This window comes from Heloderma suspectum, chromosome 1, assembly GCF_057233095.1.
Source record: "Heloderma suspectum isolate Gila_16-S chromosome 1, 16-S_ref, whole genome shotgun sequence".
Taxonomy (NCBI): domain Eukaryota; kingdom Metazoa; phylum Chordata; class Lepidosauria; order Squamata; family Helodermatidae; genus Heloderma; species Heloderma suspectum.
The window spans coordinates 155,805,484-155,823,066 of NC_139458.1; the positions used below are offsets into that span (position 1 = coordinate 155,805,484).

Sequence of the window (17,583 nt, forward strand, 5' to 3'; positions counted from 1 at the left end):
GGCATATATTTCAAGAAATAGGTATACATGTTATTCGACTCTGCAACTATAAGGCTGGAATCATGCTTTTCTTCATTAAAAAGGGGGAATGGGGGTATTCAGTAAACCAAACTTTGTTGCACCAGGTTCCATATTCCGTGCTGCACATATGCAGATACTATATTTATTTTATTTCTACATCACCTTTTAATCCAGAAGGATCCCCAAGGTGGCTTACATAATTTAATCCAATTGTATTGGTGCTGCTTCCATCCTCTTTAATACAGAGCAGCGCAGGTAACATATTTGGCACTGTATCCAGATACCAAAAATGTTGCCCTTGTCCCACTTCCATGAGGCCCAAGGATGGGAGTGGTGGTAGAACCTAATAAACCCACAAGGCAGTATCTATTTGCTTCACACAACTTGTCACGATTGTTGCAGGTGTCAGGGGTGCCCCAGCTGCCTCTTACAGTCTATTCCAATAGCCAACTCCAGACACAGACAAAAGGATTCTTTTCAAGGCTTTAATCCTTTTACAACTTAATGACTCTTTCAGATGCTAATCACCAGCGACTAAGCAAGGAACAGCACTGGGAAAGATAGCAGAGTAGCCTATGTTCCAGGTTAGGCAGTTGGTCCCTGTTTGAAGGAGAATCACAGGAAGACCCTGAACTTATGGGCTAGGGAGAGATCCTCCCTCTTTCCCTTGGGTCCATGGGACGCGACTGTTGCTTGTGCGCCAAACGAGCGCTACGCCTCCTTTCTGCGCCCTCCATCTGTCGTCGCTCCCTGCGTCAGCGTCAAGCATCCAGCAAGCCCCCCTCCAGCACTCTCTCGCTGCCAGGGACACTATCTATCCCAGGAATGCTGGCAGAAGGAATCTCTGCCAGCTGCTGTGCCTGTGAGGGATGAGCTGGCTCCTCTCCCACGGATTGCTGTTCCTCCTCAGAATCAGAACTGCTCTGGGGTTCTATCGGCTCAGTTTCCACCCTGACATCAGGCACCTCTGGCAATGTTTACTGAGTTGAACAAAACTGGAATTGTTGTTGTAACTCCATCTACTTTTAGCTGTGAGCTTCAGCAAGGGTAATACTATATAACTTTCTGCATTGTTTTTAAATTTAAATGCTTCAGCTGATGGGACACAATCCTGTTTCAGAAACCATACATTTTCCCATGGATAGTGAGTACTTCAAAGTGGCAATTTCTGTAAACTGAATGAGCTATGCATTGGAGCACTTTTGCAGTGAGGAATGCTAGCCTGCAATCATCAAGATTTAGGACAAAATTATTTAAACTTTTCAACAGCAATGTTGATGAATGGACAAAAGGGTGTCAAAGGCAACAGATATTCCAGAAGCCCTTACTCACAATTACTTGCCACAAATAAATTGGGTCAGGTCCTTCACTGGCAAATAGGTGTCCCCACTGAAACTACCACTCGCAAATAAGGAGATGCCCTCTTGACCAAGAAAGAGTTGGCAATGCTCCCAATTCTTGGCATCCCCATTCACTGCCTGCTTGCAACTGACAGAAGTACATACACCTTCATATCCCTAAGTGAAGCAGGAAACAAGGCAGCCATGGCTTCTTCTGCCTATTGCATTCATTCTACCATTGTCTTCCCCCACTTTGTTGATTTCCTCTCTTCTTTTTCCTTAGAAACAAAAATAATGAGAGTAACTCAATAAGTAACCCCCTGCAGGAAAAGAAATTGACATTGGGTGATTCAGAAAGACTATTCCAGAGGCAAATCAGAGGCTATTCATCAGTAATCCCCTAGCCCAGATCCAGAGGAAGCAATAAAATGGGCTGAACTTGCAAAGAGGAAATGTTCCATTTAAAAGGCACAGGAGCTTTGAAAAGTCTAAGTAGTGTTTTGCCTGTCCACACTCGGCAGGCTGGTGCTACAATTGCATTTTATCACAAAACATCACCACAAATCAGGTCTGAAGAAACATGGGGAGATTTCTCAGAAAAAAAGCTAGAATTCAACAGGTTAACAACTCTGTCATGTACACAAGGCCTGGCATCAGCACTTGACATCTTAGGGCAGCTGCGAAGACCCCAACACCCTGGCAAGGCCCACTGGCACCCTGGGCCCCAGCTGAGGGTTTACCTGAAGGTGACAGAGATGGGGGGGCCACTTCAATTCCCCACAATATCGCCAACACAGCATCACTCTGCAGCACTGTGGGAAATTAAAATGGAGGAAGGAGCCTAGCTGGCAAGAGGGGCCTTCACATCAGGGCACTTTGCCAAGGACTCCCTGAAACCTGGAGCCAGCCCTGACACAGAAGTTCTTTAAAAAGTGAGTAAACAAAAGGTGGCAATTCCAAAGAAACGGAATTGCTGTGGAAGCAATTGAAATGTCAAAATACACCACATTTTCCAGGTTGTGGCCTGGCAACCCTACTCTAGCTAAATTAGAGACCCACTGTTGGAAGAGGAACACAGAAGGGAGAGCAAACAGAAAGGAAGAGAGGGGAACTGAGAGGCATATTAACAATCCTTGAGACTCCTCTCATCCCAAATAAGGCTGCCTTAGTTCTCACCACTACCCAGCCTCTGTGACAATCATCCTAACTCAACAGAAACAGATATCCGCTTGACCAAACACTAGCTGTATCTATAAAAAAGAAAGCATACACTTAGTATACTTACTAGATTTTGACAGATAGAGTTGGATTCAGGCTTTGCCATGCTTAGAAGTAGACACAATGAAATCAACTAACTTAAGTTCCGTTTATTTCAATCAGTCTACTCTAAGCATGATTAAGTCTGGATCTAACCCATGGATTGAAAATGTTGTTGTTAGTTTGAGATACTAAACTGTTAGTAGCTCACAATTTATGTGGACAGAAAATCAACAACTGTTGGAAGAAGAACTTAGTTTTGCCTGCCTTGCTGTATCTTATCTTTATTTTCCTTTCTTCCAATTTCCTTTATTTAATTTATATCCCAAGGAGGCCCCCATGACAGCTCACAACAATAAAAACAAAGCGGCATCTAAGACAAACCAATATATAATTGCATTTAAAACCAATATGTCACAACACACTGCAGAAATCAATAACATGATACATATCCACAGCATCCACGAAATGCTTCCTATAGGCTGAAAGCAGTTACTGTTAACAGTAAAGACCTTGGGGCCCCACCCAGATTCACAGTTGGAGTCATAGTCCTGACTGTCGAAGATACATATTTTCTTTCTGCAAGAACCCTGCAGAAAAAGGAAGCTCTCTCTATGGCCCCTATTGTTAATCTGCCTCTAATGTTAATTATTGCTGTGGAAAAGAGGGAATGAACCTTTTTCACTGTGGTTCCTGCTGATCAAAGCTACCTTCCTTCATAAAATACCTACCTCTTTGGCACATGATAGTGAAATATGCATTTCCTTTCTATGAAGCCTGCCCCTATTTGATTATGTAAAAATCCACAGCTACCTGTGAGTATTTGTGTAGCTACAGCTTCCAGCTTCTAGATCTCACAATACCTTTGTCCACTCAGATAATATAAATATTATTCCTGTGTAGGCAATGGATGGAGAGGGGGGGGTAGATACTAAGAATAACAGGATTCCTGTGCTTTTAGGAATTATGTAGGAGAAAAATCATCCTTGGATGACAATTTGTACCTGCCCAAATTCCTCCTTCTGCATAACTATTAAAAATATAAGAGCCATGTCCCCCTGTCTAATTGGTCATCCCATGAGTGGAAATCAGGTATTTCAGTGATTACTGGCCACAATACCCAAAACTTCAACATCCATTTTTCATTAACAGTATATTATCCCTGCAGATGATCAACAATAATGAATAGATACTTCATATCATCACGATGCCCAACTTGCTGGTCACCATCAGTAGGCAGCATGGGCTAATGTAACCTAGCATGGCAATTGTTTTGATCCACAAATTGTCAAATCTCTAGTCCTCAAACCATTATGGTGGCTCATCTCATCCACCCTGGAGGCTCCCCTATCAATTAATCATATTTGATGGTTTGCATGCTTAGAGCACTTTGGACTATTCAAAGGTTTCATACACATCCTTACAAAAACCCTGCAAAGTAGGTGGGTATTATTTCCATACTGAAGATGCAAGGTGCTGAAAATGAGAAATAGTGGCTTGCCTACATGGCTGAAGTAAAATTTGAACCAGGGACTTTCAGGCTCACAGCAAACATGCCATTACGTTACACCAGTTCTAAAACAGCCATATTACTATTCTTCCTCTATGTGCAATTAATGAAAAAAATAATCCTATGGACTAGAAAAGCAACAACGTACTAGTCTTTGGAGCAAAGTAAGAATAGGTGGGCACAATCCTTGATGTAGAATCAGGAAACCGTGTGACATTTGATGTCCTACTTCTTCCTCTTGAATGTGTTGCATGAGATGGGAACTGGGTTTGATCAGAAGAGGTGGCAATTGCCTTCTGAGAAATGGAGTCTTTTCTTGCAGAATCAGTCACAGTGACGCCATCTGTAAGAAACTGTGAAGTCCTTTCTGCACCACTGTTGATTGTTTCTGAAGTGTCCCTGCTGTTGGTGTGCAAACTGGACATTCTGCTGTCTGCATCCCAGTTGCTCTCAATATGATGGCTATTCCCAGTGGCTGAATCATGAAAAAGGAAGACAATTAAATCACTCCACATATGAAAACCTTATGGAACCATGGTTACAGTCAATGTACTGCCTTGATACATAATGAAATATATTTGATGTCAAGAATTGCACAAGACTTACCATAATTGTACTGTACTTGAACCTAAACTAAAAGTTATACATGTAGAAGTCTCCAAACTGTTAAATCTGTCTCCATAATCCTTAAAGACACAGGTATGTAATTCCAAGATTGTAGTCTTCATTCATGGAATTTGGTGCTGAGTATAGAATCCAACATTCTGTGAATGCCCATTTTCAGAGATTTTAATAAAGCAAGTTACTGGACCATAAGATTGTGAAAATAGGCTTGGAAGTGTGTGGTGAAATATTCTAAGCCACAAAGATTGGTGGCTGAAGGGGGGGAGGCTTCAACTCTTTGCTCATCCCCATAAAAAACAGCAGCAGGATAAGTTATGCAAAATTAGCAAAAGATCTGCAAAATTCTTGATTTGAAAAAAATGTATGGAAGTTGCAGGGTTCAGTTTTACTCTTATTCATACCTCTGCTTGTCTGACCAACATACAAAACACTTCAAGTTTTTCTCATTAGAAGGATTGTATTCCATGACATCTTTGCCAAGTTTTCATTGGGCTCGATCCAGATTTAGGTATTTCCAACTGGACTTGCAGAAGTGGACTTCCCCAACTTCTCCCCACTGCAGCCCCTCCATCCCCATCAATTCTGGCAAATCTCAGATTCTATTTGGGGTTTTTTCCCCACCCGTTTTTTCAACTAAGACTAACCACAAAAATGTGAAATTTAATAATTAAAATATATAAAAACTACCCAACACCTTTACATTATGCTTGGATGTCTAATAGTTAATAAAGAGAGAAACTAGTATTTCAAATCTTTCTGTGCCTTCTCTGCCTTCCCTTTATTCTGACACATTCTGTAAGCTTTGCCACTGCAGTATTTTTTTCCAGTGTTCAAGCCATCCATTCAGACACTGAAAGTGCTTTAGATGGTAAAACTCACCTGGATGATTATTGTCTGAAAGTGAAGAAATTGGTGCCTTGGGAGAATGTATCCTTAAGGTCATGGTTTCAGGTTCAGCAGTATCCACAGTACTTGATGAGACATCAGCAATTCTTGTCAGCATCATTGCCGATGAATGCCGGGCTAAATTTCCAGATATGATCATTTCGGTGTACCATGCGGAGCTTCCTGCTACTGCTGTAGACATGGAAGAACTGTTGGTTATTGTCCGGAACGGCCTTCCTTCACCGCTGCCAAGGGTACTGAAGGCATCTGCATTGTACGTGCGAGATGATCTAGAAGTCCTTGTTACTGTGTTTGAACTCTCCACTTCCTTTTGGCTGCTCATAATGGCTGAAAGAGAAAGGGAGAAAAAGAAAAGTAAAACAGAAACAAGTCTGGGGCTGATCCTAATTACCCTGGACAAGTATACATTTATCAGAGGATGGTAGTTGGTTGCATGTTTGTGTGTACTTGTGCCCTAATATATGTACGCACCATAGGATGTGTGTGCATGCATGACCTAGCATGCATGTGAGCATGTGGGGGGCAGTGTGTGCTTGTGTGCTCATGGGGGCGGGCAGCCCACTGACCCCATCATATCTCATGTAAATTATCTCACTTGTTTTCCATTTCAGAACACCCATAGCTTTACAGAAGCAGAACATACTGGGTATTATTTAATTTTTTCACATCATCCCAGTTCCATTGATCTCCAATAACAGACACCACAGTGCCACAGGTCCCTTTGTTTTTACACCCCACCCCCACCCCTGCCTGGCAACCCATGAATTACTGTGCTTTGGAATGCATCCCAGTTTTTTAATTATACCCTGTTGACCAAATTTATCCTTCTAATTATTTTTAACATCCTTCCAAGGGACCAGGAGTGGCTATGAGCATTTAGTGATCACTTCCAGGGGAGACCGTTCTTCCGCAAGGCCTTAAAATCTATACGTAAGGCCTTCAAGTCTATATGTAAAGAAGATGACTCAACTTAAACTCAGAGGCAGGGAGATGCCCTTTCAGATAATATATTCCTTGAGCCAAATCCTCTTCTGGGACTGAACATGGCAAAAGCAAGTCTATTCTCACAACAATAGTAGTCTGGCAAACACTGTCCAGTGGGTTACTTTCATCTGTCAAAAGTCTGCACATTCCACTGCGGTTATCGGCATTCCAGTGGGCAGCGACAAGGGTCCAGATTGCTCATATCTGACATGTCACAACAAGCAAACCATGCCGCCATTTAACAAGCTGCTTATTGTGGCTGGTTTGCTCTAATTGAAATTCTGAAGCCCAGCAGGATTCACAGCACATGAATTTGCAACTCAATACCTGGTATGTGGTGAAAGCCACATAGACCCTATAGAGCAGTACTCAAGCAGAATGAATTGGGTATGCATGTGGGCATGCATGCCAAAATGTATGCACTTCCCAACACCGCCCCCCATTCCAAACGTTTTTCAGAATGAGCCGTCAGATGGGACTGCCCAGCGGTGACACAATGAATGCTTTATCCCTGCCGTGTCGCATCTACAGCTCTGTAACCTAATCTATTGTCTTTCAGATGCCAGGCGAAGGCTGTACTGTTTACCCAAGCTTTTGTTGATGGTTTGTATCGTTGTCTTTGGTTATGGTTACTTGTTTTCCTTTGTGGCAGCAAATTCTGTTTCATGTTGTTGCTTCTTTGAGAGGCTGTGTGGTAGACAGTTGGCATAAAATATTTTAAATAAAATAAAATAAAATAAAATACTGCTAAATAAAATACTGTATTGGGCTAAATTTTGAAGTTGCTATCAATATTTTTAAGATAAAGTATGTGAAGTGCTCTGGGAATTTAAGGGAAAATGCTATATAATACATGTTAAGTAATATTACCTTCTGTGCAATAACATTTGTGGTAGCTTGAACTGGACTAATGCCACGTTTATTTGTTTAGTTTCAGCAGAGCACTAGGTGCTGTACATAGCACAAACCCTGCCACGAAACTTACAGTCTGCATTAAACAGACAAGATAGTGTTGGGAGAGAAGGAAGTGGGGGGAGAGAAAATAAATTCCCTTGCTTCTCCTCCCCCGGCCCTCCGACTACCAGGTTCCCAGCTAAAAGCTTAGACATATCATCAGTGATCTATGCCCATCCTGAACAAGGACACTTCCCTCTCATAGGTCTTGTTTGGTCGGCCTTTACTTGCTTATAGACAGCCTCCCAACTTAAAACAGCTACTCTCTAGCAATAACAGGACACATAACAAGGATACAAACACAGGGACCAGACTCTGCAATAAACTCAGATGCCACATCGACCGTAAAAAGCGGTTGGTGTGGCCAGGCCCAAATGCCTGATTCTGAGAGGTCCTTCCTTAGAGCTAGTCATCGTGGGAGGGGGTGTCCCTGGAGATCACCTATACCAGTAAGAGGGCTCTGAGGGCTTAGAAACGTGTGGCTGCGCCCAGCTCTAGTGCATGTGCATGACAAATACAAATCCTCATCTTGTAAGGGCACACTGATTCAAATGTGCTGGGAGAAACAAAATAACAGAGTATAGGGAAACTGGTCTTTTGAGATCCTTTAGCTGAGCGGAAACTGCAGTAGCTTCTTACATAAATAATCCCATGTACATAAAGATATAGTTCAGTTATAAAGCCTTTTGTCACATACAAAGACACTGCCTTCTGATTTAAGCACAAAAGGCCTCTGTCCTCTGCACATCAGGCATGTCAAGATAAATATTTTAGTTGTGATCTGAAATTATCACACAACCTCTGGTATCTGTGTTTTCCTTCCCCAGGTATGATTACAACATGAGTTGTGATGCTTAACAGACTTAGCTATTTTGAAGGCTACTCCCCCATCCATCGCTTTGTAAACTAAGAAATATTTTACAGACTCACAATGCTGTTATAATTCATCTAGTATAAACGGATACCAATTTAAACCAGTTTCTAGGTTTGCTGTTTCCACTTCTGTTGCTTTCTGACTGGATTGTGAAAAAACAAAACAAAAAATACATACAGGCATAATGGATGTGATATATTTGCACAGCATATAACTGGGCTTTCTCCTTCAACAGGATGTTTTTCACTTTGGGCTGGTTCGCATAACATGGCCAGTTATTTAACCCATGATGAGCTGGCTGTGTCATGCGAACTGGATCACAGTCTCAGAATTTAGAACTATCTGATCTGGACAACCCCAAGATTCTATGCAACCCACTCCTATGCATGTTTACTTGGAAGTAAGTTCTGTTGATTTCAATGGAGCTTACTCCCAGGTAAGTGTGCATAAGATTATGGTTGAAATCTATTATAGGGGTTAATCTGTGAGCAACACCAGCCCAGTTCTGCCTCCTTACCATCTTTGTCAGCATGCCCTGCCTCTTCCACCATTCCCAGTTCTGTGGTTGCCCTGTGTGAAATGGACCGGGAGACAAAGATGCTAGCAGAAACACAGGTGGGTTCCTGTGCCGGGAGAAACAGCGGGCCTGGTGGTAAGGGAACCAGGGTGGAATGTTAGAAGGGACAACAAGTGTACAAGGAAGGGGTTGGTTGGGAGAAAGCAGCAGTGAGATGCCCGTGCTGATAAAAATTGATTACTAGCATTAATAAATAAAAAGAGAAGGACAGCAGCTGAGAGCGGACAGTGCCAAGCATTTCGGAGACACACAGAGCTAAGCATATGTATAGCTGGGTCAGGGCCAGTTTGCTTTGCAACTTACATAATCCCTTGCATATCTAGACAATGCACGTTGAGTTCAGTTCATTGGAAGTCTATTTATATCATCTGGGGTTTCTTGAAACATCCTCCCCAAAATGACATTTCTCACACTCAAATTAATAGCAGGTTTCATTTGTGCCTCAACAGACCGGCCTCCAATAGCAGAAAGCCCACTAATATTACCATGAGGCTTAATTCTATATGTTCACAGAGGTCAAAGGCATACAGACACTGGATCCCCCAACACAATTTCCTCAAAGGTCAACCACTAAGACTTGTTCAGGCCTGATCCTACTTAACTCATATAGCCTGATAAGCTCACAACTCAAATCCTGTTCCTGGTCAGTTTGACGGCAAAGCTCAAATTAACTTCTATAGGCGATGCTCCTAAAAGGGATTACTGAATGGAAGCACTGGAATGCAGCAGCTGCTAAACAGAAACATTACAAATATTTGAGGAACTTTAAACCCAACATTTGTTGATTTTTTTAAAAAGAAAAATGGCCACCTTTTCTTAATTACATAGACACCATGAAGTCAACATACAAGAGAAGCTTAAGCAGTCTTTATTTTATTACTTAATTATCCACAGCCTGTTGGTTTTGTGACCCTAACATCCTTTTCCTGTGAATTTCTTTGTGGCATCTGTTGAACATGATGCATGTTTAGACAGAAAAAAAAGTCCTACAACTCCCAGCATTCCCTAGCCAGCCATGGAGCTGTAGGACAATTTTCTGTCTGAACATGCACAAGATTGCACCCTCAATTGCCTTTCTCCCTTTTTTGTCTGCGGTAATCTCTCTTTGTTTTCTTGCTTGTATTTCTGATCTATAATAGAATGTATTGTATTCTTATAATATTATCTAATTTCCCTTTTCCCTTTTTTGTATTATTAAAACCTGGAAAATGAAACAAAATTGCACCTGTATAATTCCCCTAGGGACAGGTTTTTGAAAGAGATTCTTGAGACAGTTTCTTTTCTGGACTGCAGGGAGAAAATTTGTTACTTACTGGGTTATAGGGATCAGGGTTGACCCAAGATGCTTTGCTGCCCGAGGTGAAGGACAAGATGGCACCTCCCCATTCCACCTACAGACGCCAGCTGGATTGGCAGCTGAATCTTGCTTCAACTCTGGTGATGGGACAGCATCTTCCACCTCAACTGAGGCCAGCAGCCTAATTTAGGAGATGCAGGGCAGGTTGCCTGGAACACGCAGCTCTGTACACCAACATCCAGGAACAGATACGGGGCTGCTGCTGCCTCCACACTAACCAGCATTTGCCACTTGAGGCAACCTCCTCACTCTGCCTAAGGCTAGGACTGGCTTTGATAGGGAGAAGTATACCACATATAAGGTTTCTATGTTTGCCCTAGCAGTCCAACAGATTAGATGTACAACATGGAGTTCAATGTACTGGGGATCATCCATGCTAAAATTATCTCTCAAACTGATTATGCTATATGTTTGTGATGACCAATGGTTTTTAGCAAAGACACTTGACTGACCGGCTGACTATGACTACAAATTAAATTGTTCTGATTTATGCAATGTTCAAATACATTTGAACAACAAATTGAAACAACAAATTTGAACAACAAAGTTGCCTTCTGTTGCTATTCTTTAAAACTTGATTTCCTGATTAATCAGTCATTAGAGACAAAAGGGCAAACGATATCACCCCTCAGTCCGAAGCAAAAAAAAATTCAACCTGAATTCCTCATAAGTGGAAAAGGAGCTGGAGGGGAGGGAGAAGGTGAAAGAGAACCAACCCCTTCTGCACAATTTGGTCTCTCAAGATTCTAGCCTTCCAGGGCTGCTTTTCATTTTAAAAAAGCAAAACTACTGGGAACCAGTTACACATGTCTGCAATGTAACATCTAGTTTGACCAGAAGACACATAGGCAGGCTTGGGGTGGTGGGAGGCTGCAATCCCCAGTAGATGTACTATCTACACAGGGTTATATTGACCCAGGGGATGCACTGTGAATTTGGCTAGCAAGGATTACTGAATAAAAGATGGGGTCATTCATGTATTTAGATTTGTGTCCCACCCCACCCCAGAGGCTCAGGCTGCATTTTAACAAATTAAAAACATATTCAGAAAACAATCAGTTAATATGGAATAAAACTTAACCGATTTTAGAACACTGTTTCCCAGAGCTTAACTTTGCCCACTAGAAGCTAGGTCAAACTCAGAAAATCTTAGAGAGCGACCGAAATATAGGCTCTGGGAACTCTGCAGAGGATGGGAATGTAGATGTGTTCATGTTAAAAACATGTATGGGGGGGGGACACTGCCAGGCTGTGTGGCATAGCACCACCCCATGCCAGCCACACATTCAGCTAGCTTGTGAAGTGTCCTTGTGTGTGTACCGACATACACATGTACATCAACTTCGTATGAGGGGGCTCTTGGGCTGATTAGGATTCCCACTTACGCAGCACTGTTCTACATGTGTACACAAGACCCTGTGTGGGACTGCTTCACACACTTGAATGTTCAGCCAGCAGGGGCATGGTTGGAGGATGTGTTGGGGGTCAGCTACCCCATGTGGCTGCCTTGTGTGTGCTTTTAATGTGTGAAGAGCTTCATCTGAAACCCCTTCAAGCTTACACTTGTAGCCATTGAGAGCCAGCCACCAAGAATGCACTTCTGCAGGCATGTGCACTCCTAACATGGCACACAAAGGTTCACCTAGCAGAGCACATTTGATCATACACAAAAAAGATGTAATGGAAAAGAAAAGCTTTTGTGATGTCAGGCCCAGGGATATGTGGGATCTATTATGTATTTGAGATACCTGGTATGTTTGCCAGAGGGGCAACAGACGTCCAAAGGAGGCCCATGCTCTCATATGACTTTAACTGTACAATGACCATGAATGCAACCAGAAAGCCTAGCTAACGGACAAGGGAAGTGCCTGCCAGCGGGAAGAGGGGCTGAGAAATCACCTTCCACCCACCCCATTCTGTGGACTTTTCCCAGGATCCAAAGCATGGTGTCTGATCTTCTGGCACTTTGCAGTTGTGGCCTTTAACATGAGAGGTACATGTTGCACTTAATGCAGTTTCTGCAACACTCTGAAGTGGTTGGCGTTTCACGTTGAATAAAGAATGCCTCCTAAGAAAAGGGACATCTGGCTCCCTTAAGGTTAAAGTAGCATTTTATGTGTTCTTCATCTTTCTGTAAACTGAACCACTCTGAAGGCAAAGCAACACTGGGCTCTAGAAAAGAATCTCACAAGAAAAGAAATAGATGCTGTAAAAGCAATGCTTTCAATCTGGCAAAATCCACAGTAACTCTTCGCTCGTGAGACATAGTCGCGGAGGAAAATCTAAATTCCGTCATTCCTGAGTCTGTCCAGGAAACCTTTAGTAGCAAGGTTTATGCTGAAAAGAATAATAAAGAACAGAGTCAGCCTCATGGGGTGGGCACACTTCAGCCTGCTCCTTTATCAGCTACTCGGAAAACGTCTCTGGGCTGTGTTTTTCAAACACTGCTGCGGATGTAATGATTATGGGTGGAGGCTGTTTTGGAGCCAAGGGAGTTTGTGAGAACAAAAGCTTCAGTCCTAAATCTGGGCTATTTCAGTTTCCTTCCTTGTTCTTTCCCCGAAAGGAGCAGCGCTGAGAAAAATCCTCAAAGCAGAAAAAAACCAATTCTATGGAGTTGCAAGCAAGCGGATAATAGTCCATCGAAAGGGTCCATTGTATTCTCTAATAACCAGGGGGATATAATTAACCCTTTTTCTTTGCAGGGCTGACTACCTGTTCAGTGTAAGGCCACAAATTAAAACAAATATGAACAGGCTATATGCAAGTATCACTATTTGTACAGAAACTGCACAAATATAGTCTTCATGGCATAACTGGCGCACTCACGGCAACGGCACATTTCTCTTGCAGCATTTGTACATTGCAAACATAGTAAAAACATGAGTCAAGCCAAAGTTGAAATCCTGGGAATGTGATTAATATGGCATTTCTTTTGGTTTCTGAGGGATAGTTCACACTTTACACACTTGCCCCACCTGTGCCTTGGGAGTGTAAGTGGGCCACCAGCCAGCATGCAGACAGGGAGCACTAAACAGCTGGGACTCATTGGTGAGGGTCTGTGGTTTCATATGGGGCTGTAAACGTCACCACAGCAATTTGCTTGATTATGGTGTCCTGTATAATGTATTGTCAGACAGGTGGCATTTATCAAATTATATACAATTTTGTGTTTGCAATATTGCATCTGTTATATTACATGTAGTTTCACATCCATTCATATCTTTCGTGATAATCCATATTCCCTTTTTCCTATACAAATATTACTTCATTTGGAACGGCATTCCGTATTGTTCCTATTATGTTCTCACACTAGGAAAGCAAGCAAGACCAGGGACACTGATGCCAGATACATCCACACAGGCCACAATCCACCCCAGACAGAGAAAAATTTATTTAATGAATCCTTAGGTTGCTAGTCAAAAGGGGGTGGGGCCAAACCCAAAGAGGGTGGAGCCAAAACACCAAAAATACCAGCCTATTTTAGCTTAAAGCTCTTCCTGACAGTAACTAAGGAGAGGAACCTCTTGGAATGGGGGGAAACTGCCAAATGATTGGCAGTTGGGGGAAATGAGGTGGGGCCAGGGGAAGAGAAATAGTTGGGGAGGGGCAGCTAGATTGGGAGCATGTGGCAGCGGGGGGGGGGGCTTAAATTATTTATGCCCACCATGGTCCCAATCAGAATCCCCACAGGATGCCTGCTATGCATAGTAGGAGAAAAGTAATGGCTCAGTAGCTCCTTGACTGCCCTGCCATGCTAATGAAGAGGCAATATTTAAAGATTTGCCTACATGTTATGGAAGGTGAGAGAAACCATTGCTCGCGTTGGTATATGTGGTTTCTCGCCTTTATTTGGAATGTTACTCACCCAATCCCTATCCCCATTTAGGAGTTCCCTGTGAACTTTTTCCTTCTTGGAAAAAAAGAAGAGATATTTTGGGCTTTAAAAAAAATGACCAAGGAATGATGTAGGTGTGGGCATGTGGAAATGGAGAGCGAGAGAGAGAGAGAGAGAGACCCTATTTTGTCACCATTTCAACTCCTGCTCCCTTCTGATGGCAGCATAGTTGGAGTCTGTCAGACGGCTTGGAGAGGAAGTTGACTGGCAAGTCTCCACCGGTGCAGAGTTGCTAGGTCACTGGAACAATAAAGAGGCAAGAAAAAAACATCCTGGCTGCAAAAGAGACCAGCCGAGAGTATAAAGGGGTGGGGGGGGGGATACAATGAAAACCACTGCAGCTCCATGGGAGTGTGGAGAACAGGTTGACTGGAGTAAAATATACTTTCAGGCCTGGGCAATCAGAACATTGCCTGGCAGAGTGACTTCGCTATGTTAATTTATATCGTGTCAGATCTGGATAACTGTAAGGAAATATACATTTATCTGTCAACTCCTTAGCCATTAGAATATGCCTTTGATAGGGCAGGAGGAGGCCATGGAAACTTGATTGTTTTCCATATATGAAGATTTTCATTGTCATCCAAATGCCAAACATGTCACGTTAAGCTCGGGCTCAGAAGTTCTGCTAGATAGTAATCAAGGAACACCAACATTCTTATATGACCTGCGATCTGCACGAAAGCTGTGATTAGACAGGCACAGAACTGAACAATAAGATGGAGCACAGTACTGCAAGTGACTACAGGATCAGCCAAATGGCATGCCAAAGCTGTTCCAAGGACTGGACCGTTCAGAGTTCAGATATGGGACAAAAAGAACCCCATAAGTCTGATTAAACTTCAGTGCCTTTAAACTGATAGCAGAGTACAATTAAGACTTAAGCAATAGTGACATACCAGTGGGACCTGCAATAAAATGTTGCAGAATTAAGTGCTGCAGTTCAGTGCCCCAGTCAGCTATGCCTTCTTCCAGGATACTCCATTCCCTTTTCCCTCCTCACTGGTCTTCTAGTTTCCCCCTTAACAGGGCTTTTGCCCCCTTAATATAGTTTTCCTAAAGATTCTGCAAATCTTGGAGTTCTCCCAAGCATGCCGATACTTCTTGATATCTGGCTAGAATCCAGTTGGCACACCACCTGAGTTCGCTATTACTTATTTATTTTATTTATTTTAATGTCCTTCAGCAGAGCTTGTAGGCTGGTTTACAAAATCAAGATAAAATACACATAAAATAGAAACAATGCATTTTAAAACATTATTCAATACATTTAAAAGCCTATGAAAAGTAAGAGTGTCTTCGCCTGGCATCCAAATGGTAACCATGTTGGTGCCAGAAAGACCATCTCTGCAGAAGGAATTCCAGAAATAGGGCCACCACGACTGAGGCGTTTCTCTCTCTTGTCACTGCCTGCCTTACCCCAGATGGTGGGGGAACGTGGAGAAAGTCATATTAATTATATAGAAGTGAGCTGAATGGAAGGGCATTTAGTTCGACTGATGAGGGTTTCGCCTGGACCAATCTTCTAGAGCTCCTTAGAGGGAGAGGAGGATCGCCATAGGGCCATATAAGCCATGATCTAACAACACTGAGATCTTGATACAAAAAGTCTCATCAAGTCTCTAGTTCAGTTTCACCAGTTGCATCCCAGCTAGATTTCCAGTTGCAGGCCTGGGGAGAAATAGCCTGGATAAGAAGAACAAAGATGCATTTTCCAGCTTTCTTCCACTAGGAACAGAAATGTGTGTCCTCATATGTTATCTGGGGACATTATACATGGCCCTTCCCTGCACATTACTAGCCAAACACGGCCTCTCATTATACCTGTTTCTGCTTTAGGGCCAGTGTGTAAAAAACGGTATTTCAAAGGACAGATAAGTTGTTCATGATATTTAGCAGAGAGAAACTACACAACATCTGGTGTTTTAAATTCCTTATTTCATTTTTTGATGAAAAGATTATTACTTATCCGTATAAGCGCTCATGGGACCTTATAAAAACAAAAAAGAGTGCAAGGGCTGGATGCGCCTGATCTCGTCTGATCTCAGAAGCTAAGCAGGATCAGCCCTGGTTAGTACTTGGATGGGAGACCGCCTGGGAATCAGGCTTCCTGCACTGAGCAGGGGGTTGGACCCGATGGTCTTGTAGGCCCCTTCCAACCCTATAATTCTATGATTCCCCAGATCAATATGCTTCACCATTTCAAAAAAATTGGGAGATGGCAACATTGTACATTCCCCTCTCCCACCCTGGAATGAGCATCTCTCTCATGCCTCTCAGCAAGGCTAATGTCCCCTGGAAAGAGATATACCTTTTCTTGCACAAGCCTCCACAAGCACCCCGCACAGTACTACATTAGAGAAACCATCTCCCTAGGTGGGGGCACAGGGCATTTGCCATGTGGTACAATGTGAGTTTTGAAGTTGGCTAAAGCACTTCAGCCTGCTCCAAAGCTCAGAGCATTCTGAGAAGCAACACCTCCCCGTTCCAAGTCAGGGGAGGGGAGTCATCATGTTGTGCTGAGCCTTGGAGCCAACAAAAGTGCTCCAAAGCCCAGTCCAATATGAAAAAATCCCTCTTCGTCCTTTCTCCCTAGGCCTGGGGCATGCGCAGAGGACTTTGAGGAGAGCAGGCAAGTCAGTGGTTTGGCCACAACATATGGCTAGTAAGCCAAGACAACGTATCACTATAATGTGGCCTTCCCCAACCTGAAAGCCTCCTGAGCATTGGGCCACAGAACCATCATCCCCAGCTAGCATGGGGGAGTTGTAGTCCAGCACGTCTGGAGGGTGCCAGGTTGGGGGAAGCTGGTATAACCTCTGTATCTACTGAAGCAAAATCTCAGGCTAGTCCTGCTATAGTGATAAGACAACAAAGACCCTTGCACCAGCATCAAGACTAACATATTTATTATGGCATAAGCTTCCGTGGACTACAGTTCACTGCATCTGGACTCCCAACCTCAAAAGCTTCTGTCATAATAAATGTATGAGGCTTTAAGGTGCTGCAAACTCTTTGTGGCTTCTGCTGCCACACATGAATAAGGATACCCCTCTGGTGTTCCAGTGATCAGAGTGTTCGTTCCTCTTGCCACACAACAATAAACATCTGCACACAACCTGCCAGTTCTGTGTGACCTTTCGCCTAGCTCAGCTCCCCAACTGGGATCCGGGTTTTATTCGATCTCACGGAAGTCAATGGCAGGCAGGCAGGCTCCTACAGACTTTAGCAAAGCTGGGATTTCAGCCAGGAAGTTAGAAGCAGAGCTAAGAATAGTTTTA

General features: G+C 43.1%; 1 protein-coding gene across 1 annotated transcript in view; it reads right to left on the minus strand.

The window, feature by feature from the left end:
• The window catches only part of HEG1 (heart development protein with EGF like domains 1), a 69,498-nt gene extending 63,518 nt beyond the window's left edge, over positions 1-5,980 (minus strand). Inside the window, exon 1 of the mRNA XM_084860404.1 lies at positions 5,632-5,980. Coding sequence (XP_084716530.1) covers positions 5,632-5,980 — 349 coding nt within the window. The remainder of the gene's footprint in view (positions 1-5,631) is intronic.
• Between the last annotated feature and the right edge of the window lie 11,603 nt (positions 5,981-17,583).